This window comes from Cryptotermes secundus, unplaced genomic scaffold (assembly GCF_002891405.2).
Source record: "Cryptotermes secundus unplaced genomic scaffold, Csec_1.0 scaffold724, whole genome shotgun sequence".
Classification (NCBI taxonomy): Eukaryota; Metazoa; Arthropoda; class Insecta; order Blattodea; family Kalotermitidae; genus Cryptotermes; species Cryptotermes secundus.
The window spans coordinates 481,888-505,598 of record NW_019727403.1 but is presented as its reverse complement, the minus strand read 5'-3'; the positions used below and the strand labels follow the sequence as shown (position 1 = coordinate 505,598).

At 41.4% G+C, this 23,711-nt stretch overlaps 1 protein-coding gene across 5 annotated transcripts in view; it reads right to left on the bottom strand.

Moving 5' to 3' along the window:
* Positions 1-143: 143 nt before the first annotated feature.
* Positions 144-23,711, bottom strand: part of LOC111864737 (GMP synthase [glutamine-hydrolyzing]) — a 74,727-nt gene continuing 51,159 nt past the window's right edge. For all 5 annotated transcript variants that reach the window (XM_023852228.2, XM_023852229.2, XM_023852226.2 and 2 more), the window contains exons 8-14: positions 23,369-23,520; positions 17,516-17,731; positions 15,296-15,475; positions 11,641-11,766; positions 7,771-8,001; positions 5,013-5,201; positions 144-1,251 (exon numbers count right to left, since the gene is read on the bottom strand). In XM_023852228.2, coding sequence (XP_023707996.1) covers positions 1,150-1,251; positions 5,013-5,201; positions 7,771-8,001; positions 11,641-11,766; positions 15,296-15,475; positions 17,516-17,731; positions 23,369-23,520 — 1,196 coding nt within the window. In that variant the 3' untranslated portion in view covers positions 144-1,149. The remainder of the gene's footprint in view (positions 1,252-5,012; positions 5,202-7,770; positions 8,002-11,640; positions 11,767-15,295; positions 15,476-17,515; positions 17,732-23,368; positions 23,521-23,711) is intronic.

Genomic DNA, 23,711 nt, shown 5'->3' with positions numbered 1-23,711 from the left:
GAACATCATTTTCTACGTTAAAATATTATTTTATATAACGTTCGCACGCGCGGACTGTGCGACCAGGAGTCGAACCCCTGCCGTTTAATCGGAGATATCTCGATTATAGAAGGCCAAACCACATCACTGGCCGAATTCCTCTACTTCGCAATTGAGGTGTCGTGTGTTCTTTTCGCGTGGGAAACGAAAAATCGTCCGGAGAAAGTGCGTGAAGTGCGAAATCGGACTCGGCACTTCCGGATTTTTTTTAGAATTCCACACGAAGGCAACATTCCAGCAGATGACGCAGGTGGGAAGACAGACACTCCATGCAGATGGTGGCCAAAAATTATATAAGTAGGACATTATTTTCTACCTTAAACATGTATTTTAAAATAACGTCCGCACACGCGGACTGTGCGACACCACATGGCGTCATTCGTACCGCTGCCTTTATATCTGCGACGACATACGGTGTCTTTAGTCGTTTAAAGGTTAAATGTGGTATCACTGTAATGATATTGTTAGAAGACAAAATCCATTGTGGTCCTACAGCTACATGTGAAAAGACTGAGGTCAGCAAAGCTCTATGAAATTTTTGGAGTGGTATGAACTGATGGGATACATCTAAGAACACAAATTCTTAAAGTATGTTCTTCTGAAACCCAAAGAGCACATTCTGTGGACCCTAACATGACTGGTCCAACCTGTACACTGGAAAACACTCACCTTGTGGTGAGACAGCGGTGTGGGCATGACTGTACTACAAGGCATGTGACAATGCAGCTCCCAGATGTCAAATAAATACAGGAATACATATACACACTGCACCGCACCCTAACAACTAGTGTCATCTGGTAGGAATGATGTAGTGAAAAAATACATTAAAATATCCCTCCTGTCCCTCTGCCCCTTCCCCCCAACAATTTTGGTTTAAAAAATGCAGTATAATTCATCCAACTGCGCTTTCTCGTTGAAAAAGTGTAATTTGTCGCAAATAATCCAAACAGCTAAGCCTCAGGCACAGTATGAAATACTAGCCTGACTTGTCTCACATAGTACCAACATCGCAGATGTACGTGAACATATCACAACAGATGCACCACACTCACATCCCATGAGCGTCACACACAGCTTAGTATAAAATGCTATTAAGCTTAATGCACAACATCACTCCCATTCAGTTGTACCAGGAGGCTTTGCTGTCAGGTCATATAGAACTCTAGACACACCCGGAACTGTCAGTATCTCCATCACCATCCTCTGGACAACCTGCCAAAAGGGGAAAGAGAATTTCAAAATGTAGGCATAACTACTGTGTGCACAATTATTTAGAAAATCAGGGGGTGTATGACATAGGCACAACACTGTGGTCAGTAGGCCAACTTGGCAATGGTGCAGCCTGCAACAGAAATCAAGTGTATGTCAACAATCCAGGTTCATAATTTTTCACATTTAAAAATGTTCTCTCCCCTTTCCTGCTACAAGAAATTCTTTTAAGACACAGCTACAGATGTGTGTTCTTTATATCAAACATTTTCATATTGTATGCATCCTTACAGTCTGATAAGCTTCAGCCCTTTCTGCATGGAATGATCAGACTCTCTCTCCATAAACTGAACCCCAATATGTCACTTCAAAATATTTCTGTATTCTGAAATTTGGAAAAACTTCTTGAGAAAGAAATCTTCAGTAAAATGCATGAACACAATTTTCATACTTGCTGTATGCAGTTAATGCAACAGTTCATAAACTAGTTTCACTGAAATACTGTGACATGATGCCTAAAAGCCAGAATACTACAGTCACAGTTGCACTGTGGAGGCATTCACTGCACTATGTAATGGCTTGTTAAAACATGTTTCCACAGCAATGAATATGCACAACAGCAGCAGAGCAACAGCTGGAAGTGGTGTTTTCTAATCGGTACATGATAAGGCTTTACAAAGCAAACCAGAACTATGAGACAGTCACATGATTCCCAGAGTCCCTAGGGAAAAAAATGGGCATGAGTCCCATGGGGCTTGGAATCGAGAATGACTGCACTGGCAAGGTCCAGCAGCAATTTATCTCACCAACTGAGATAGAGAAGGAGAGTTAGACAGAAAAATATGGTCAAGGGTCCCACAGGGCCTGGGACCAAGAATGACCTGCTGGCAAAGCCAGCAGCCATTTACCCAAAACTCAAGTAAGTCACACAGACAGACAGAACAGTAGTCAGACCCCTCCTCTCACTTAAAACACATAAAAGTCTTGGTACAAATAAGAATTCGGTCATCAGTCCTGACAGCACCCAAAACCAAGAAGGCAAGAGTTAACAAGAAATTACTGCACTGCACTGCACTGCACTGCCTGCACTGAAGTTATGAGGGTCGATCAATAAGTACCCGTGTTAGGAATAAAGACACAAGTATTTCACATTTTATTTTTTATTTTTCAACGTAATTTCCTTTGAGGTTGATACACTTTTCCCAACGTTTCTGCCATTTCTTTAACCCCTCCAAAAATAAGATTTGTCAGACTCTTCAAAATACTCTTCTGTCTTGGCGATAACCTCCTTGTTTGAGCTGAATTTTTTTCCCCCAAGCCAAGTTTTCATGTTGGGGAACAGAAAAAAGTCGCAGGAAGCCAGGTCGGGTGAGTACTGTGGGTGCGGCAGCAATTTGTAGCGCAGTTCATGCAATTTGGCCGCGACAATTCCGGATGAATGTGCTGGTGCGTTATTGTGGTGAAACAGCACTTTTTTACTGTAGTACTGCCCCGTGGTCGTTCGTCCCTTCTGCAAAAAGTCCATGAGGATTATTCCCTTCGAGTCCCAAAAAATCGTGGCCATGACCTTTCCGGCTGGTCTTTGCCTTCTTCGGAGCAGATTCACCCAGAAGAATCCATTGTTTTGACTGTTGCTTGGTCTCTGGCATATAATAATGTATCCATGTTTCATCAGTGGTGATGACTCGACGCAAAAACTCCTGTGAATTTCGCTTAATGAGGTCCAAACACTGCTTCGACATTGACAGCCATATCCGCTTGTCCACCGTGAGCAATCGCGGCACCCATCAGGCCGACACCTTTCTCATACTTAACTTATCATGTAAAATACTGATTGCCATTCCGTACGACACGCCTACGGCCTCTGCTACTTCGGGCACTTTAGTTCAGCGATCAGCAAGAATCACTTCGTGGACCTTTTCAACGATTTCCTCGGTAACCACGTCTGCCGGGCGGCCTGGCCGCTCCTCATCAAAAACAGATGTACGACCACGTTTAAATTCGTTGAACCAATATCTCACGGTTGTCATAGATGGTGAAGGGTCCCCATAGACAGCATCCAACTTCGCTTTTATTTCTTCACGTTTTTCCATCCAAAAATAAAAAGTGAATTATGGATGGATATTGCACTTTTTCCAGTGTATCAAGAACGATGAAACATGTCTGATGCAACTGGCTGCCAAATAAAAACTAACCTATGAATCAGTCTGAAATTTAGTATGGTGTCGTTTGACAAATGGCAGTACACGATGGTAATGCCAACTTCCCTCAGCAACGCCACCTGTCTTCAAACACGGTACTTATTGATCGACCCTCGTAGACAGTGAGTAATCACACAACCCCCAGAGGTGTGATACAGAGAAATATGGTCATAAGTCCTGCAGGGCCCCGAACTAAGAATGACTATGCCAGCAAGGACCAGCAACAATTTACCTGGCCGACTAAAGCCATACTCAAATTTGTAACACAGAAAAATACGGTCATAGGTCCCACAGTGCTCAGACCCAAGAATGACTGTGTTGGTGAAGGCCAGCAGCAATTTACCCAACTGACCAAAGCCACAGTTACATAAATGTCAGCTGTGGGACAGAAAAATATGGTCACGGGTTCTGTGGGGCATGAAACCAAGAAATGTTGTGCTGGTGGGGCCCAGCAGCAAAGCAGTAGACCAGACTGAAGCCAAGGCCATTGAGGATAGAAGTGTTATGGACAGTCATGGTTACTGGAGGTCATTACAAAGCAATGAGTATGTGGAGATATAGCTGACTGAAAGGTTCTGAATGTGCTGTAGTTATTTACAGGCTGTGAACGAGGGTAGATGTACTATAATTACCTCTAAACAAAAGGAGGAAGCATCCATTAAATTCAATTACCAATCTTAACCCTGTGTTCAGTCACTAACCCATGACAAAATAAAAAGTCCTGGTCACATCATACATTAGGTGCAAAAGTAAATTTCAATTCTGTCCTGCCAAGAGAGGGTGTCTGTGTGATAATCAGATTATACAGCAGAGTTCACTGCTGACTGCAATAAGATACTGCATGGTGTTTCCAGTATCACAGACCATACAACAGCGAATAAATGAAGATGGATTTTGAAGGATGTGGTCATACCCTAACTGAAGTACTATCCCAGAATTTGGTTGCAGAGACAGGGAAACCATGAAAACCTCAGTCAGGATAGTCATATTCCAGCTGAGATTCAAACCAAGCACCTCCCAAAGCATAACTGCTACACCAGCTTGTTCAATGACACACCTAACATAACGCACATAAGGTTCTAAATCAGTCACTCTTCTAGCACTGACAGTTACACTTTGCATACTTACTTTTTATTTAATAACATCATCAGTAACTCAGGCTATATATTGCAGAATGGTAGGACAATTAATGGATATTAAACCAGCAAGGATGAGGAAGGAAGTGATTGTGCCTTAATCTGAGATAATATTCTGCCATATGCCTGGAAGAACTGTGGAAAACCAGGATAGTCAGTGTCCCAGGCAATATTTGAACTGAGATCCTCTGAAATACAAGTTAGAAGCATTATTGCGTGGGCCAGTTTGTTCGTTAAATGGATAACATGTCAAGTTACACTCCAGCTCTATAAGTTTCACCATCAGTTATAAACCGTCCAGACATGCACACACAAACTATTACAATATGAAGATAAAATAGACACATATATAACACAAGATACACAAATATATATTAGCATGACTATATGATTATATTACATTTACAGACAACCTAGTAACACTCACATCTACAGGCAGTTCTCGTCCTGGGACGGCTGGTACTCCTGTCATGAAGTCATGAGTACAGAAAGGCCTGAGCACGATCGAACGCTGACATGAGGGAATCCGCAACATTTGGTCACGGTCAAAATGCACAGGAATCAGCACAACTGGCATCTGACTGAGGGAGTTGACACAGCCTGATGAGGCCAACACCTGCCAGGGCAAAACCGCCTCACTAAGACCATCATCTCAATAGTAAAAGGTACCTTCACTTCTGGGGGTGCAGATCAGCTGCATCTAACTGACCCAATAACCATGATTCATGCTTTTATCTGATGATGGAAGCAGAGCCAGCTTATAAAACATTGTGCTTTTTAACCGAATTGAGAAAAAGGAAATGTCTACTGTCTGTGTCAGTTTGATACACCATGTGACACAGCATACCTTATGGTCTGTGACTGACCAGGGAGGCACATACTAGAAACCAATAGAAATAAACAAGTTCCATATTATATTACAAATCAGAAACCTGGATTATGTTACAGCTCTACATTGCAGATAACACCTGTAGGAAAATTCTTAAATTATATGGCAGCAGCCCTGTTAATAATTCAGTATGTCACTTTAAAGGTAGAGCAGTGTCACAGACTTTGAAAACCTGCCACCCTACCTAACCCACACAGTGATGGGGTGTTACACTGAAATCAAACATTCCTCATTTGCACCAACTATTCAGGTAGACTAATCTGATATGGTCTGTGCACATCCACAAAAATAAAAAAACTCCGTAGCTTCAGTCCGCAAGCGAACTACACTGACTGAGCGACTGCCGCTTGTCGGCGAAGTTAGTGCCAACTTTAGCGGATACAGTGTTTCGCATGGTCAGCACAACGAATACCCATGGCCATTAATATCAGTTTCTAGACTGGAGCCGCTACTTTCTGATTCAAGTAGCTCCTCAATTATCCTCACGAGGCTGAGTGGACCCCGCTCCAGACCCAATACTTCTCAGAAAATCTGGTAGCGGCGGGAATCAAACCCGGGGCCTATAAATCTATAGCCAGGAACTCCGACCACTAGACCACAGAGGCGGTGCACATGTGGGTTATTTAACCGTTCAGCGTGGTTTGATGTGTATGTTTCGTCAGGTATTTAAATCGTCTGGGGGGGTTTGACGTGTATGTTTCGTCCAGCTGCACACCTATGTTATAACGCCCATAATAATTGATGGTTTTGCCGTAGATTGTTAGATTTTTCGCTGGCCTGTTGTCAGTAGTTCAGAGTATAATAATCCACGAGTTTAGCTGCGCTAAATCATCGTTATATATGCCTTTCTTGCAGCAAAGTTCCTGTTGCTCTTGGGAGAGGTTTCTCCGTTCTACTGTGCTGAAAGGCCTGTTTTGTTTCCTATGAACTTATAAACAGCAGAGACGTGATATGTGCTGTGTTTATAATATCATATTGCCCTGAGCTGGCCACACTAACACACTCAATTGGAATTCTTAGAACAGGGATGTCCAAAAATTTATTCTTGCATGATCGATTGATTTTGCACAGTATATAGCACCCAGTTCTTAGAAAAACGTCACGAATTAAGGCAGAACACTGTGGTCACCCCCTGAGACGATACGGATGTGTGTGGGGGAGGGAAAAGAACTCATTCCTTCATGTATTATCGCTCCAGTTGACGCCATTTTATCGTACTGACCTTGGTGGTCGTTTCGAGGGATGACCATAAATATTTTTTTTGAGCCAGCTAAGCTCTGCTTTCGTTCACTATATACCAGCCAGTTCTTAGAATAACTTCATGAATTCTGTGGTCACCCCTACGACATCTGGGGCAGCCAAAATGGTTGGAATCTGAAACGCAGAAGCACCAACCCCTTGTTATGATAACTCGTAACGTTGAATTTACTACAGCTGACCTGGCAACTAAACGGGTCACGGAAAGACATTTCCTTGAACTATACCCCTCACGGGGAAGAAGAAGGCCGCACAGATGTGTGGTTAAAAAAAAGGGCAAAAGAAAAGACAATATTGGAGCGGTGAATGTGGGGCACCGTTGGGTTATACGAATTCTTCAAGGCCTTCCTTACACTGCTCAGATTCTACTAAACCAACTGCTTGTATTGCCGAGATACAGGGCGCTCATATTATAAGGTAAGGTTATAAAAACCATCTTTTAAGATCATTTTAGTGAAAGTTTCATCCTTCAAGGTGTACCATTCACTGCTCAAATACTAAACAAGCTGCTTCCATTGCCGAGATACAGGGCGCCCATATTATAAGGTAAGGTTATAAAACCACCTTTTAAGATCATTTTAGTGAAAGTTTCATGTTCCTATCTCATAGAATTTAAGAACAAAGATGAATAAATCATTTTCGAGCAAAATTTAAATGGCCGGCTGAATATATTACCGCCGGAGACGCAGCCGCGGAATTTAAATGACCGCGCCAAAGGGTTAATGCTTTCAGCATCCAGACTCTACATTGTGAGGATGATAGATTAACGATAAATAGCAAAGGGTCTGGAAGCAGCCATGGTCTAACCAAAGTATTATCCTATCATTTGTCTGCAGGGACTGAGAAGATCATGTCGGGATAGCCAGTGTCCTAGCTGAGATTAGAACCAAGCACCTCCCAAATACAAGTCTAGAGAGTTACCTCCACACTATTGTCACTATCGTGTTCAGTATCTCCCACGACAAGTGAGCAGGTTTGTATATTCTATTTTCCAGCTAAAACTTTGCAATTAACATCTTTTGAGTTTCATTTTGCTCACCTGATTGGCTACATGGTCTGCCTGCCGGAGTGTGCTCAGCACATTCGAAGTTAGGAATGTAGGTGTGATGTCCAGCACCTGGTCACGTACCAATCCACCCCATATATAGCATACCCGGTTCACATTGTGACAAACCCTAGGAATGAGACGAGCCAAGAATAGCATGTCATCCCAGTCTGGCTCCTTCTCACTGGACAGTCCCACCACATAGCTATAGCTGCGACAGTCTCCCTGCACAATGAAAACATGTTCATTAACTTCAAAAGAGTAAAGTTTACTACATATGCACGTGTTACTGACAAAATATTAATTTTCATAGCTTCATCTGAAACTAAATTCATCTCCTTACCATTGACTCACTTATGGCATGTTTCTTGCATTCTAGAAACAGATTACAGACCGCATTTCACATGAAGCAGGTTTCTTGATTTTCTTGAACATTGTAAACACACAAGATGATGTGTAAACACGGTTCAGTTGTCTGCAAATGGAGTCTGTGCCTTCCAAAAGGACCAACAGATTCTGCACACATGCACACCATAGTGACCGCAGTGTTGCAGCAATATTTGCAAACAGAACTTATTTTGTGGATATGTTTCACATATTTAAAAAAAAAAAAAATTTGTTCTTATGTTAATGTATGTTCGAAAGTCTCTCGGACCTTTTCCATTGCTCTTTAGTGCCTATCACATTTCCTAGTTTCACCTCTCCAAACTTTTGCATTAGGTTGGCCTGCATGCATAAGGTGCCTTCCTTATTTTGAAAAAGTAAAAATAGGCTAATGAGCTTCCCTTGCTGTCTGCATGTATCCTCCCCCCAAATTAACTTCTGAATGGTTGAACTAATCTTTACGAAATTTGGTATGTATATTATGGCACCTGAGCCCATCCAAAGGGTCTAATTTATAAATCGCCCCATTAGTAATACCAACATTACAGACTCTCAAATTTCTAAGACAGACCCTTAATATTGCTTCATTGCCTCTACTGATCTTCATGAAACTTGGTATGCATATCATGCCACCTGAGCCCATCTCAACAGTGCATTTCATAAATCCCTTTAATCAGTAACACCAATATTCCAGCAATTTAAATTGTTGAGGCAAAACCTTAATATTGCTTGAATGCCTAAACCAATCTTCATGAAACCTGGTGTGTATATCATGCCACCTGAGTACATCTCAATGGTGTACATTATAAATCACTTTCATCAGTAATACCAACACTATACAGTCTCAAATTGTTGAGGTAATACTCTTAATATTACTTGAATGCCTGAACCAATTGTCATGGAATGTACATCATGTCACCTCAGGCCATCTCAACAGCACAGTTACAAAATCCTTCTCATCAGTAGTACCAACATTACACCCTCTCAAACTGCTGATGTAATACTTTTAATATTACTTGAATTCCTGAACCGATCATCATGAAACTTTGTATGTTATGTGTCATGACATCTGAGGTCATCTCAACAGCATACAACACAAATTCTTCCCATTAGTAATAACAACACTGAGCAGCCTCCGTAGTCTAGAGGTAACGTTCCCACCTCATGACTCGCAGTATGCGGGTTCAAATACCCGGCGGAGGTCGTCAAATTTTTAAGGGCAGAAAAATTCAGGGAACAAGTCCTCTGGGAGGGACTTTAAGCCGTGGGTCCCGTGTCGTAGCTTTACAGCACGTAAAAGAACCTCATATCTCCAAAGGAGGTCACTGAGCCAAATTACGGACGTTTCCCACCCAACAGCAGTCTCTAATACCTCTGGTATAGATACCTCTCAGCTAGTAGAGCCGGTCTCGCTGGCTGGGCAGGACTGATGGTAAGCCCCAGTACCGGTAGGATATAGAGACTGGTAGAAATCATAGAGGGAAGCACAATGGACCAATACAGGTCTAAGTGCATGGGGAAACCCACCCTCTCCAATAACTAACTAATACCAACACTGAAGCCTATCACACTGTTGGAGTAATAACCTTAACATTACCCTAACAAATCTTCATGAAACTTGGTATGTATATCATGCCATCTGAGGCCATCTCAACGGCGTACTTCATAAATCACTTCCATTAGTAGTACCTACACTGCATCCTCCCATACTGTATTGTTTTACTGACTTCATTACACATACATTTTGAATCTTTCTTTCTGCTTGTGATATCTGACATTGAAATTACACCAAAATGAATACAGGCAATTAGCTGTTCCCAAAACTTCTTGTTACAGTTTATTTCGTAGTACTGTGTAACACATTTGTACCTTCCATCCTCCTCTCTTCACTGGCAGAAACTTATAAGAATTCAAAGGCTGTGGTCTTCTGCATTATGACATCATGCAGTCATGAGGGCGGTTACTCTAACCGTCCTTCTCCGGCAGACCTCTGAAGAGCCCTTTGGTTGCTGGTTGCATCTGCTCCTCTAGCCGTTCCCTCTCACCTGTTGTTCTTCGAGTTGGCAGGTTGCTGCTGCGTCCTTCCTATCCAGTTCTGTTTCCCTTTTTGTTGTTCTGGTGGATAATAGTTTGCGGGGTATGGGTTATCGGAGTGCTGGGCGCCAGTAAGCTTATTGTAACGGCTTACATTTCGGGGAAAAGGGGGGATGAACTGGAAGCTACAAGTGCTAGGTACCGCGTTCTCACTGGAGCGATGAGATTCAGTCTCAGGGTGAATACGGGCCTCGCGTCAGCGGGAAAGAGAAGAGTGTTTTAGGTAGGCACTAACACACACTGTTTAATTAGCCGATCTTGCTATACACGTACATGTATCAGCACTTGTTGCACTTCCTTAAAACACCTGGAAATCTCTCCAACACTGGTGACCGGATCCCTGGCTAGTTAGTTAGCGGCTGTTTCTTTTAGCACAACCCCTAGAATTGCACTTTCACTTATACTTTTAGCACCAAGAAAATTTCACGTTAAATTTAGAAGAGTTATCCAGAGACTGTTCCTGCAAACACTTAAACATAATTTCGGCTGTACACTTGGAGGGTTGTTCAGAGACTCCTCTCGCAGACTGACCCTGCTTCGAAGCAAGAAATCTTCGCGGCTTCAGCTCCGCCTCCAAGTTACTACCCTAATTTCTGCTGATTGGAACAATTCGAATTTAGGGAGTTAACCATAATTCTCACTGCTCCAATCACATAACTTTAATCTGGGACTTTGGACCTTAAAGTCCTAATGTCGTTTTTGACAGCTGCTTGAAAAATTATACCAGTAGTGTGGGTTGCTGGCCTTCCCACTTTTGACTTACGGGTTCAAAACCTGTCAAGTGTAACTGTACCAAAGGATCCCGCAGGTCAACTTTCTAACTGAATTTCCAGGAAAACTCTGCGGGGTGCTTCCTGTCTGGTCTTTGTAGCAGTGAAGCAGGCCCTATTCTTGAAACCAAGAATCGGGCTAAGTCACCCTTGAATGTTCTTGCTACATCCTATGCTTCATTTCTCTAAAAGAAATATTGATTACAAATAAAGCTGGTGGTGTCAGTGGTACGGCTACATTACCAAGCTCTCAGCTGAATTTGCTGTCTCTGCCTTCAGGGCAGAGGTGAAGATGGAAGGAGTTTATGCCTCTGAAATGCGGGTAACCAGCTTATAGACTGAATGGTGTCATAACAACAGAAGATCACAATGCAAATCTTTACTTCAGCAAGAACTTCAATCTCATACAGCTCTCATGAATGTCCATAATTTTTACTCTACACCATGACAACTTTATAAACTGACTGCAACTCATATCTACACTCACATTTTATTTAGAATAGTTTCTCAGTCTTAGTGGATGAAACAAGTTTCGACTGCAAAACCTGCAAGTATCAGACATCAACCAGAGGGCTACTATTAGACCAATGCGCATGAGACATTACTGTAACATTACCTGCACACCAACACTCCGAATAGGCAGAAGTGTGGCTGCCAGATGCTGCTTGTTTGAGGCTTTCCTGAGCTCTAACCTCTCGTCTTCACTTGTCACACTCTCCACACGGTTCAGCAATGCATGCTTCTGTAACATGATACAAGCAACACAGGTGCTTCTACAGGTCTCACATCATACAACAGAGTCTAGGCACCACTTCACCATCAGCAATGGGCTCTGTAGCTGCAGCTGTTAATGTACAGTAACTAAATAAGAAGTATTCCTGTTTAAGACGTTAAAGTTTGTCAGTCCTGCCATATATTCTATAAGACATACATATCTTTTCTGTTGATAGGGGCTTCCCACATAAGGGCCTGGATAGCTCAGTCAGTACACAGAGGCGTCCTCCGGTGTCCAAACCAGCTCTGGGACTCACCCAGCATCCTATACAATGAGTACAGGGATCTCTTTCTCTGAGAGTAAAGGGGCCAAGGGCATGAAGCTGACCACTCACCTCCATCTGGTGCCAAGGTCAAGAATGGTGAAGCTGTACTTCCACTCCCCAATATGTCTTCATGTCATTATGATTAATTTATTAAGCACATGGACAACTTTACTTTTTAGCATATAAAATATTTTACACTACAACAATCTTCTTTTGTACAAAAAAAGATACAGCTATACAGGTATGTAGTGTGAGACCGCAAACAAGTGCTTAATCAACATGGGAACAGGGACCTATCTGTGTCTGTGAGCAGGCAGCCAGAAATAAGATGAAGAAAGCAATCTTCTGGGATTTGGCACCATGTATATCTGGTGTTAACCGACGTTTTGGAGGAACGTATCGCCTCCATCTTCAGGGTAGAAGGAAAAATATAAGAAATCTGCAAGCGAAGAGACGTTGGTTAACACCACATATACACGGTGCCAAATCCCAGAAGACTGCTTTCTTCATAGTCACGGCCGTGAAAGCCTCAAATCTTACAGAAATAAGATGGTTTAAGGGCAGGGGGTAAATGTTATCAGTACAAGGGACTGCCAAATTACAGTTACATAAACACTGGGTTCTTGGTCACCTTTTAGTTGCTTTCAGAATTCTTAAATAAAAAAAATATATATATAGCATGCTGTGACACTACATTTCACAATACAGCAATCAATTAATCAATCAATCAACAAAAGTGCAGGAACATATGACTTTGTGAATGCAGTGATATGACTAACAAAGAAAGTTATTTGATAACTTGGTAAATCAGCAACAATCCATGCATTCATAAAGTACTGTAATTCATCTTAGCCACCCGTCAAAGAAACCCAAGTTTAACACACCCAACTCTCTTGCGAACCAGAATTACGGATTTAGAGTATATGTGATCTGTCTGACTTCTTATATAAGATGAATCTATCCTGATATAGCCTAATGAGATTTTTTACACATGTCTGCAATCCCTAAATAACGCAGGTGTTGCTATGCTGCCTTGATGGTTATATGCCAGTGCCCAGATGTTCCACTCACCCTTGCCTTTGGCCAGCATTCACTGTCCTGGTCTTAATATTGCTATTTCTGATGCTCCTGCTCACACAGACTCTGCCAGCCAATATTTAGCATGGGTAGAATAACTGCAGAATGCCTGAAGGATAAAGATTGTTCCACACTCTTTACCTTTACCTTTATTTTCTGGTGCACCAAGACTACCTAGCAGTATACAAAAGGTCATGCCTTCACCAATATACATTTCATCACTATAAATAACCCGAGAACAAAAAAGTGCACTGGTGAAGAAGAATGACACAGCATCTTCACACATCAATCTAAACAATGTCCTCATACTGTTCAAGACTTGAAGGGGCTGCTACCGTAGGATAGTGCTTGCATGCTTTTGCCTTTCATTATACAGTTAAAACCCAATTTCAGGTTTCTTACATATCAATGGATGTGAAAACTAAATTAAGGATAATCTTAAAGGAAATTCAACACTGCACTTACTGACTTGGGACCAGTGAACCTATGTTAAATGAGGGAAAACATCAAAGCAAGATCAATTAAATGGGGGTTCAACTGTATTGCTTCTTCGATTCCTTATGTCAACATGGTCTAATTCCTAGTCAACCAATGTTGAGCACATGTCTACAAACTCAAGAGCAGGTTGAAGAGGGGAACCTGTCAAAAATAACATCTTACTGTTAGTGTTGTCTCACCAGCCACTGTGATGTGCTGGATGCCTTACTATGTTAGCAGTCAAGGAGGCTATATCATCTTATTAGCAGTAATAAGCCACAATTTGAAAATTTGTCAAACATGAGGAAGTACAGCACACAGCTGGCTTCAAAATGCCGGTTATAAATTATGTGGAAAGAGCAGAAACTTTTTCTCTCTGATGTGACTCTTGTTTTTCTCAATATTATGTAACTGTGATTTTCCTAATCTCAATCTATGATGTAAAATTACACTTTGAAAAATATGATTATATATCTTACCCATGGCACAAACGGCTGAAGCCACTGAAGCACCTTTAAACCTACTCACTCATATTGTACCCACAACTTTCAGATAAAAATTTTTTGTTAAAAAAGTGCATAAATGACATGAGTAAATATTGAATACAAACAGTCCCAAAAATGTGATTCAAGAAATGTTCAAATGAACCATCACCAAGCGAAAAGCAGAAAATATAAGTTTGACTTCCATGCATCAAACAGCTGACTCAATCAGTTCAATAATTTCAAGTGTAGCAACTATGTTATGCAACCTATTTCTAAGCAACAGATTGGTAAACAAGCATCTACAAGAATACAGTAATTGTTGGAAATAGTGTTTTCTGTTAAGTCTGTACAAAGTGGTTACAAAGAAGTCGACTGGGGCAATCCAGTTAGTTGATGGTTGGCAGCGGAGTAGAGCTCTGCAAGGGAGGCTGAGAAGAGATGGTGATAGGGTTCAGTGGAGAGTTGAAAGTCCAGCTGTGAAGAGTTAGTTACAAGAGTGCGGCTGGGAAAAGAAGACTTCACAGGTGCTGTAGTTACAGTGAGATTGTTATAATTACTGTGTTAAAATCAGTTGCCAGGATATGACTAGTGAACACTGAGAAGACTTAGCATGTGCTAGTGATTTGTAAAGTGTGAAGATCTGAGATGGCGCCATAATCACTTGTAGTTTTGAGTGGTGTGTACATGTGTCTCAATAAAGCCAATATCCAGTCCATACCACATCTATGGTAACCCCTAAATCACAACAGTATACAGGACAATTTGAATGGTTTCAAACTGAATATTTTGCATTTCTGATGATCATATGTATAAAATGATATAACTATGCTGCCAGACAAGTCATCTGTGAACTTCAGCGATGGTGAGCGGAAAGCCCTACTGTTAAAATATTTTTTCTACTTTTTCGTTTTCTTCGTTCTGCTAATTAGACATATAAATAATGTATGCAGCCTTAAACAGTAACACTCTTTGGAATGAAAGCGCCAAGAAATCTGAATTCAGTTTTCTCTCCTAGCAAGATCTTAGATGCAGTCCTTTAAAGAAGTCTCAACAGGGTTTTACTGCATTTCCCCCATTCTCCCCAAGAATGCCACATACACAGCACATCACAACCACTGTGATTAGAACCTCAAATATAATATACAATGAGCTAGCTCATTTGGTTGAACAACATGGACAAAACAGTCATTACCTTTTGTAGCATTTGGTCATATTCTGCAATGATTTTCACAAGAACTTGTGTCTCTGAGAAATCCCGTTCCATGTAGGCCTCCTCAGCACACAACACCCTTATGGCAAGGCCTGGACCTGGAAATGGGTGCCGCATCACCAGGTCCGGTGGGAGACCAAGGTCTCTGCCCAACATCCGTACCTGAACAGAGGTTCAGCTATAACAACATGTGACCTGGCTATCAAGAGAGCAAATTGGTTATGGGCATAATTCAATTCCAAAAGTTTTGATGATGCTGTATGACATTAAGGGTTACTGGGATTCTGGACTTCGTATATTAGCTAATATTTTGAACAGAACACATTTCAGAAACTGGATCTCATTCCATCCTCAGCTGAAAACACTGGGAGATACGTACACAGATGGATCCATTACAAAGAGTTGATCTCAATCACAGAACCAGAGGGTGTGTCCAGAATACCAGACGATGGACAAAGTCAATCTTAACGGAAAATCTGAACATGCGCCGCAGTGATCCTTCATCACAACACCACACCCACCCACACATCCCTGAAAACCAGAGTTTGTGACTAACAACAACATGGTTACCATTCCCCATCCTCCCTATTAGCCAGACTTAGCCCACTGTGATTTTGCCTTGTTTCCCAAATTAAAAACGAGAATATCTGAAACAATGTCTGACATCCAGTACTCAACAGCATTATGGAAAATGATATTTATGCTGTTTCTGAAGCATGGAAAAAACAATGGGATCGCTGTATATGTTCCCAAGGAGACTATTTTGTAGGACGTGGCAGCCAAAATTGAGTAAGTTATTCCAGCATTTTTTTCTTCACCTAGTTTGGGAACTTTCCAATAGCACCTTATACTGAAGGAAATGTGGAACTTGTTAGGTAACCTACTGAAAGAGACCCAACAATATATTACTTGTACTGCATATTTCCTTGGCATAAGCATTGCATCAACACATTAATTAATTAATCATTAAAGATCTGAAAATTAACAGATACAAGATACACAGATTAATCAACAGCCACGTGATGTTGACCGTAATACGCTGACTCCTTGAATTTACTGAAGCAAATCCTGGTCCTCTTGAGAACATTTTGTATTGAGTAAATTGGCTCAAGCAGTAATGCTTGTGACTTGTATTCTACAGGCAATCATCCAGATCTCAGCCAGCCATCAACTATCCTGACTGAGAGTTTTCATGCCTTTCCTCAGTTCCTCTTGACAAATGCCACAACAGGACCTTAAATTAGGCACAACTGCTTCCTTCAACTTCCTCCCCAATTCAGCATTCAGTATCATCTATTCATTCAAAACTATATAAGTCACAGTTACTGGCATATTTAAAAAACTAAAATAACAGAAAACAAATAAACATCTGGCTTACATATACATGGAATCAAGACAAAGCATGCAAATATAGGGAAGAGAAAATTTAACTTTATGATGTTCCATTTCATCCAGCAAAGTGCACATAGTACACTGTGTCTGAACCATCTTCCAAGGTGCATCACAATCATCAGAAAGTTCTGTATTTTTTATACACAATGAAAACCAAAACAGCAATACCAAAGATCTCATGGAACACATATGACCCTCCTTCCATAAGGTTACTTGTTCAAGGTATTAGATCCTTTAGGTGAGGTTTCAGATGGGCAAACAGATGAATATTGCTACACAAGACTATTATTCTGAAATTTATGCAGCATTTCTGTGGAACAGCTTCTTGAAGCCTGTATTTCATATTTTTGCAATACCGATGTTATGATTGGACGGTGAATATGTGAAGCAGAGCCAGTCCTTTCATGACAACCCTGTAGTGATGCTTCCACCTGGAAGCCTTATGAAGGCAAGAGAGAAGATAATTACTGTCATCTGGGATGTGGCACCATGCAGGTTGACAGATGGATTCCAATGTTTGAGGGGAACATATCCAGCAATTTACATGGTGTCTCATTCCAAAAGACAGTAATAATTCCAGTAACTGCTGTAAGAACCTCAAATCTAACAAGAAAGGACAGCCCAGGTCCCTGGCTACCATTTAAAAGTATTATTTCCAGAATAAGAATCACAACATGTCACTGATCACTTAACCTCTTCAGCAGATGGTGTTACCATGTTACAGCCTGTTTCAATTTACTCCAGTGCCTCAGTTCCATCACCCTGCATAATCACAAGAACAGACAGCATGTATAGTAAGAAGAACTGTACCTCATCCTTGTGAAAGTCTTTCAATGGCTCAACAACTCGCCCCTCATCTCGCAGCTGCCTGATGAGCTCACTGTCATTGTGGTGTGTTTTGATCACATCCGCTTTGCCACTAGCAAGATGTGATGCAGACTCGATCAGGTCGGGCCTCAAGGTACCCTGCCCCAGGAATACTTCTTCCGGTTTAAGGTTCAGCTCTGAGATCACTTCATTTGCTACCTACAGCAATCATGTGAGAACTTTAATAACAAAAAATGAAATCACCCTTAGATACAAAGCAAATGCTAACAGACACTTCACAAATTTCACTAATAGCTATTATTTCCACGTAACCACTGGACACTCCACTTTTCCCCACGTACACTTTGAAATCCTCCCTCATTTTATTTATATATTATTTATTGCATGACTGTGGTGTTAGAGAAAACAGGATTAACTCACTAAGCATCACTTCACGGGAGAATAAGAAACAGCTTTACATATTTATTTACTAATATACTTAAGCCTATACTTCATAATGTCACTGAATGAAAAAATATTGTACTCAGAGACATGCCCTGGTTTTATCTGATCCTTTTAACATGGAAAAGTCTGTGATCCACTTGTGTCATTCTGACCACTTCTGACCTAACTCTTTTCTTTGGCACCACAGAGTTGTAGATTAATGCCACACACGGGTGCAATCTCTGAAATAAATCATTCTCACTTGCAGCTACAATTCCTAGTGACTAATTCCAATAATCTACGCTCACACATTAAAATCACTATCTTCTCTATATGCAGGCTATCAATGGAACTTACAACTTCTTTATTAAAACTGTCACAACACAACTATATCAAGGTCAATGCCTAGTCTGGCTCTGCTACATGTTTTGGATATTAAAAGCCATTAGATAAAATGGAAACTTATTTTTGGAAAACATCAAGACTGCAATGCCAGATGAAGAAACGGTACGACTGCAACCCGGTGATAATATCTAACTACTCAGGATGACTTCCAAGTAAAAATAAGACAATGACAGAATGGTAAGTCTTAGGATGAATAACAATTTTCCTCTTTTCCAGTCTTAAGCTCACACTTTTATTGTTTCCGTTAAGTGAGGTACACCTCCAGAGTAGGCTGACTGCGATGACATGGTTCCTCCCTTGTTTCTCTAACACATCCTTGACCCTATTTTATATTTTTGGACAGACAACATGACAACATGAATTTCAAACGAAAAAACTGGAAATTTGTGAGTCATTAGATTTGAAGATTATATTGAAAAAAAAAAAACTTAAATGGGGGTAATTTACCACTGAGACCTACTTTGGATCACTGAAACTTGACATCAAATAATGGAAACCCATTAAACTGATGAATGTAAAATGAGTGTTCCATTGTAATATGCTTTCCTTTCCACAGACTTTGTCCACATTAGGTAAGGATCAAATTCAGTAGTAGATATCTTATAAGAAAACCTCCAGCTCTATCTCTTTACTGCCGTAGGAGCTGTTCTCTCCTGGAACTTTTAGAAAATTATGCAATGGTACTCTCTGAATCTGTCTATTCAACCACCAAAAGCTATTAAATGCCCCAGTTCCTGTAATAGCAATTGTGTGAAGCTCATTCACTGGGTGAACAAATCACCCCTTGATTTCCTGCCTGGTCTTCACAGTACTGGTACGCCTTGATTTATGTGACAACTGTGTTCCAAAAATAAGGTCATAGAGGGTGAAATCACATAACTTGAATATTAGCCAAGTCACATTCTCCCCTTTGTATTCCTCCTCCACGGCACAATACTGTGGTGATTTTACACCATGCAAGAATTGCAGAGCCGCAGAAATCTGTGAAAATGGCGATTACTCAACAATATGGAAAATGGCGTTTTCTCTGTGCCATGCCAAGCCAAGCCACACTGCACTCATTGTTACGCAGCGCCGTGGTAAACACCTCTCAGCAGTGACTAATCGATGTGTTGCCTAGCAATGCCTCTGTAGACACGATGATTACGCAACAGGGAGCAAGCTGCGGCTTCTGCTTGTCCAATCAAGGGTTTATAGGAGAGACTGGAATTCCTAAATAGTCAGAGTTAGTCAGATAGTCAGTTCTCAGTCAGTGTTCAGTGCGAGACAGCCAGGGGAGGAAGAAGTCTTGAACGTTTTATGAGTGTGATAGTCAGTGATAATCAGTGATAGTGAGTGACAGCTGAGAAGTCAGCCAGTGAAGACTTAATGTGCGACTTCAAGACTTTATGTGTGCTACAGTGCAGTGAGATTGGAAGTGTGTAATTCAGTAAGATTTGTATAGCTCCCGTATTACAAATATGTGAAAACTACTGCAGATAGGGTGAGAAGATTGGTGTGTAATGAGTGTGAATGGTATAAAACCGCAATAGTGTAATAATCACGTGTAGTTCCGACTAATGAAGACTCAATAAACCAATTACCAATTCGAACCGCATCTCAGTGCCCCAAACATATTACCATACTTTACTCCCCCTTCTCCCCACCTTGCCCACTTAGCCAGCATTATGTGAACACCGGAATCTGTGTAAGTTGGTTAATACATTGAAGTAAAATCATATTTCTCATATTTGCACATAACAAAAAGTATATGTAAAGTGTATTATGACACCCACTATTTAACTCAAATACCTATTCTCATCTTTATAGAAGATGCTTTTCTTTTCTTCACATCATTCATCATGGTCACACACATGAAGCAGTAATTCACTCTTATTGCATATTTTGCGGTCAACAGTGATGGATCACTTTGCTTTCAAGCATGATACTGGAAGCTACCGTTCAGTGTGACAGCAATCAATTATTTCACACATTTTCCCCTGTGTATATACTACACTGTGCGTTCAAGTTCTAAGGTCTCCGATTTTTTTTCTCACACAATAATCATACAAAAAATTTGAAACTTCTGTCACTTTTCAACGTAATCTCCCTGCAGCCATACACATTTTTCACAACGTCGACGCCATGATTCCATGGGCGCTATGAACGCTTCTGTAGGAGTCTGTTTTGACCACTGGAAAATAGCTGATGCAATAGCGGCACGGCTGGTGAGTGTGCGACCACACAGAATGTCTTTCATCATTGGGAAAAGCCAAAAATCGCTAGGAGTCAGGTCAGGTGAGTAGGGAGCATGAGAAACCACTTCAAGGTTGTTTTCATGAAGAAACTCCTGCGTCGCATACACCCAATGTGCTGGTGCATTGTCCTGCTGAAAGAGCACATGTGCAGCCTTTTCCGGCCATTTTTCTCGCAGTGCTGGAAGGAGCTTGTTCGTCAAAACGTCTTCGTAGGATGCACCTGTCACCGTTGTGCCCTTTGGAACAAAGTGAGTAAGGATTACGCCATCCCAAAACATGGCCACCATTATTTTTTCAGCACTGGCGCTTACCTGAAATTTTTGGTGGCGGTGAGTCTGTGTGCTTCCATTGAGCTGACTGGCACTTCGTTTCAGGATTGAGAAACAGCATCCATGTCTCATCCATTGTCACAATTGATGAAAAAAAAAGCCCCATTCATGCCTTCATCACGAGTCAATATCACCTGTCAAACTGCCATGCGCGCAGCCTTGTGGTCATCCGCCAGCATTCGTGACACCCACCTGGAGGGCACTTTTCGCATTAGCAGGTTTTCATGCAGGACTGTGTGCACAGATCCCATGGAAATGCCAACTTTGGAGGCGATGCTTTCCACACTCAATCAGCGATCCTCCAAACAAATTTCTCAACTCGCTCAACCATGTTGTCAGACCGGTTGGTATGAGGCCGAGATTGTTTTGGTTTGTTGTCACACAACGTTCGGCCTTCTTTGAACTGTTGCACCCACAAACGCATATTTTTCACATTCATGACACCATCACCACATGTCTCACTCAACTGGCGATGAATTTCAATGGGTGTCACATCACGCAAGTGGAGAAAACGAATGATTCCTCGCTCTTCTTGTAACGAAAACGTCGCCATTTTAGGTATCAAAAACACTCCTCACTCTCGCCGCCACCACTAGAGTTCTGTGCTCTGTACAGTGCTGCCATCTCTGTCACACATTCACAAAGAGTGCACATGTATTTTAAACTAAACCGCATGTGTCTATCTGCTCCCAGTCCTGAGAAAAAAAATTGGAGACCTTAGAACTTGAACACCCCTCGTACTATACCCACTTAAGAGTATCATAAAAACGGATGCAAAGACACTACACACACTATTTCATACAAAGAATGTACCATTATTTTCCTAAAGATATCACCTCTGCAGTTTATTTTCATGTGACAGTCTCCATAACTGACTGAAACTCAAAACAAAGCTGCCAGAGCTGTTTTCAAGAAAATCGCTACTTCATTTTCTGGCGCCCACCTGAAATACTCCCAATTTTTGGGCATGTATATGAATGTATAAGGGGTGGGCCTTCTTGGCCCTTGCACCGCGACCACAGTGATCAATTTTTGGGCATAGTACGTTCAGTTCATATTCACTAGTTACTGACCTACAATGGATAACTCTTTAAATACTGAATACAAATAAGGGCTGGCCAACCATTCAGGCAACAGCAAGATGCATATACATGTAAACATATTGTAACGTGTTTCGTTACTGAATACGCCGTAGAGATTGTTAATTGGTTTATTCAACAACCTACAACTAACGGCTACAATTAATTATAACAATGTTGCGGGATTTTACACTTTATAACCCTATTCGCAATAATCAATTCACCCTATTGTCAGTAGTCAACACGTTTTCACAGTATGGGAGCTATATAAGTCCCACTGTATCACACTCCCAATTAATTCTCAGTTACACACACATCTGGTACTTCTTTCCGCGACGGCTGCGATACTTGTATTTCAACTCGACTCGCAGGCTGCTGCCTTGAGAACTGTTGATAACACACTGACCTTCGCTTGCTGCTCAGCCGACTTTTATTCCGTTCGCTGTTGCTAGGGTCACCCACCACGTCACAGTAGGAAGCGGTGCCGCGTCACCGTGTTTGCGTATAGCCTAGCAACGCTGTTACCTCGCGCTGTCTTACATCACCGCGCGTTGCGCGTTATGTCACCGCGGAGGGGGGAGGGAGCGCTACGTTACCGCCACGTGCCGCTGGGGATGTAGGGGTTCTCTTTTGCGCAACATGTCACAACATCATTTCAAAAACCACTTTTTCATATTCTGGAGAAGTGGCTGAAAATATGGAAATCTCAAGACTGACATTTTTCATGATCACAATAATTTCTCTCCCTGCATCTCGCGCACGCACGCACACACACACACACACACAAAACAGAAAGTATAAAACAGGATATAATTTTCAAAATTTGAATGCAAGACTAAAAATTCAGGAAATAACAACAAAAGCTATATCAATAAAAATTGTATGTTATATTCAGAGGATTACGGACAATCAACAGAAAGAAATATAAAATTAAGAAAATATACAAAAAATTGTGATCATTAAATCAAGGTGTCACTGTACCCTGGATGCAAGAAATAAATGTGACCATCAAATGGAATGTATTCTAGGTGGTAATGAAGTGATGGTGGCTTACTCTTGTATATATAGTTAAACAATTTCAGCTTGTAAAACAAATGCCTGAAGGGGAAAGGATTCGCTGTTCCTTCCTTTTATTTTGACATGACAGTGTAAAATGAAATACTGCAAAGAGCAGCAGGGCGGACTAACAGGGCTGCAGTGATAATGCAAAGAGACAGTCAGGAGAGGAAAACTGGAGTGGGGACACAGGAGAGATGCAGTGACCTGCTGCAAAGTGAGACTGTTCCACATCCACACATTCGGACATTTCTAGTGACCACAGGGGTGAACAGGGATAACTGTTACATACATAAAGTGACTGACCTTAACAAAGACATCTCCAATAATTTTCCTCTTCTCTTCAGGGTTTGATGTCATGCTGAGAATCTTTGTAACACGTGTCCTGGAGTTGGGATCTCGTTTGTCCAGGGGGACAGTCGTGGTGCCATGCAGGAACTGATGGCTTGCATTGATCACTGAAACACAACCGAAGCAGGGACTTTCAGCCATACTTCTCACTGCGCATGATGATTTTGCTTTCTTTGCTTGCAGTTTATTTAATGATCCTGTCAGTAACTCCGGCTACAGTATGTAGCATCAAATGATCAGATGATAGTTGTTAATAAACTGGAAAGGATATGTAATGAAGCAGACATGGCCTATTCCT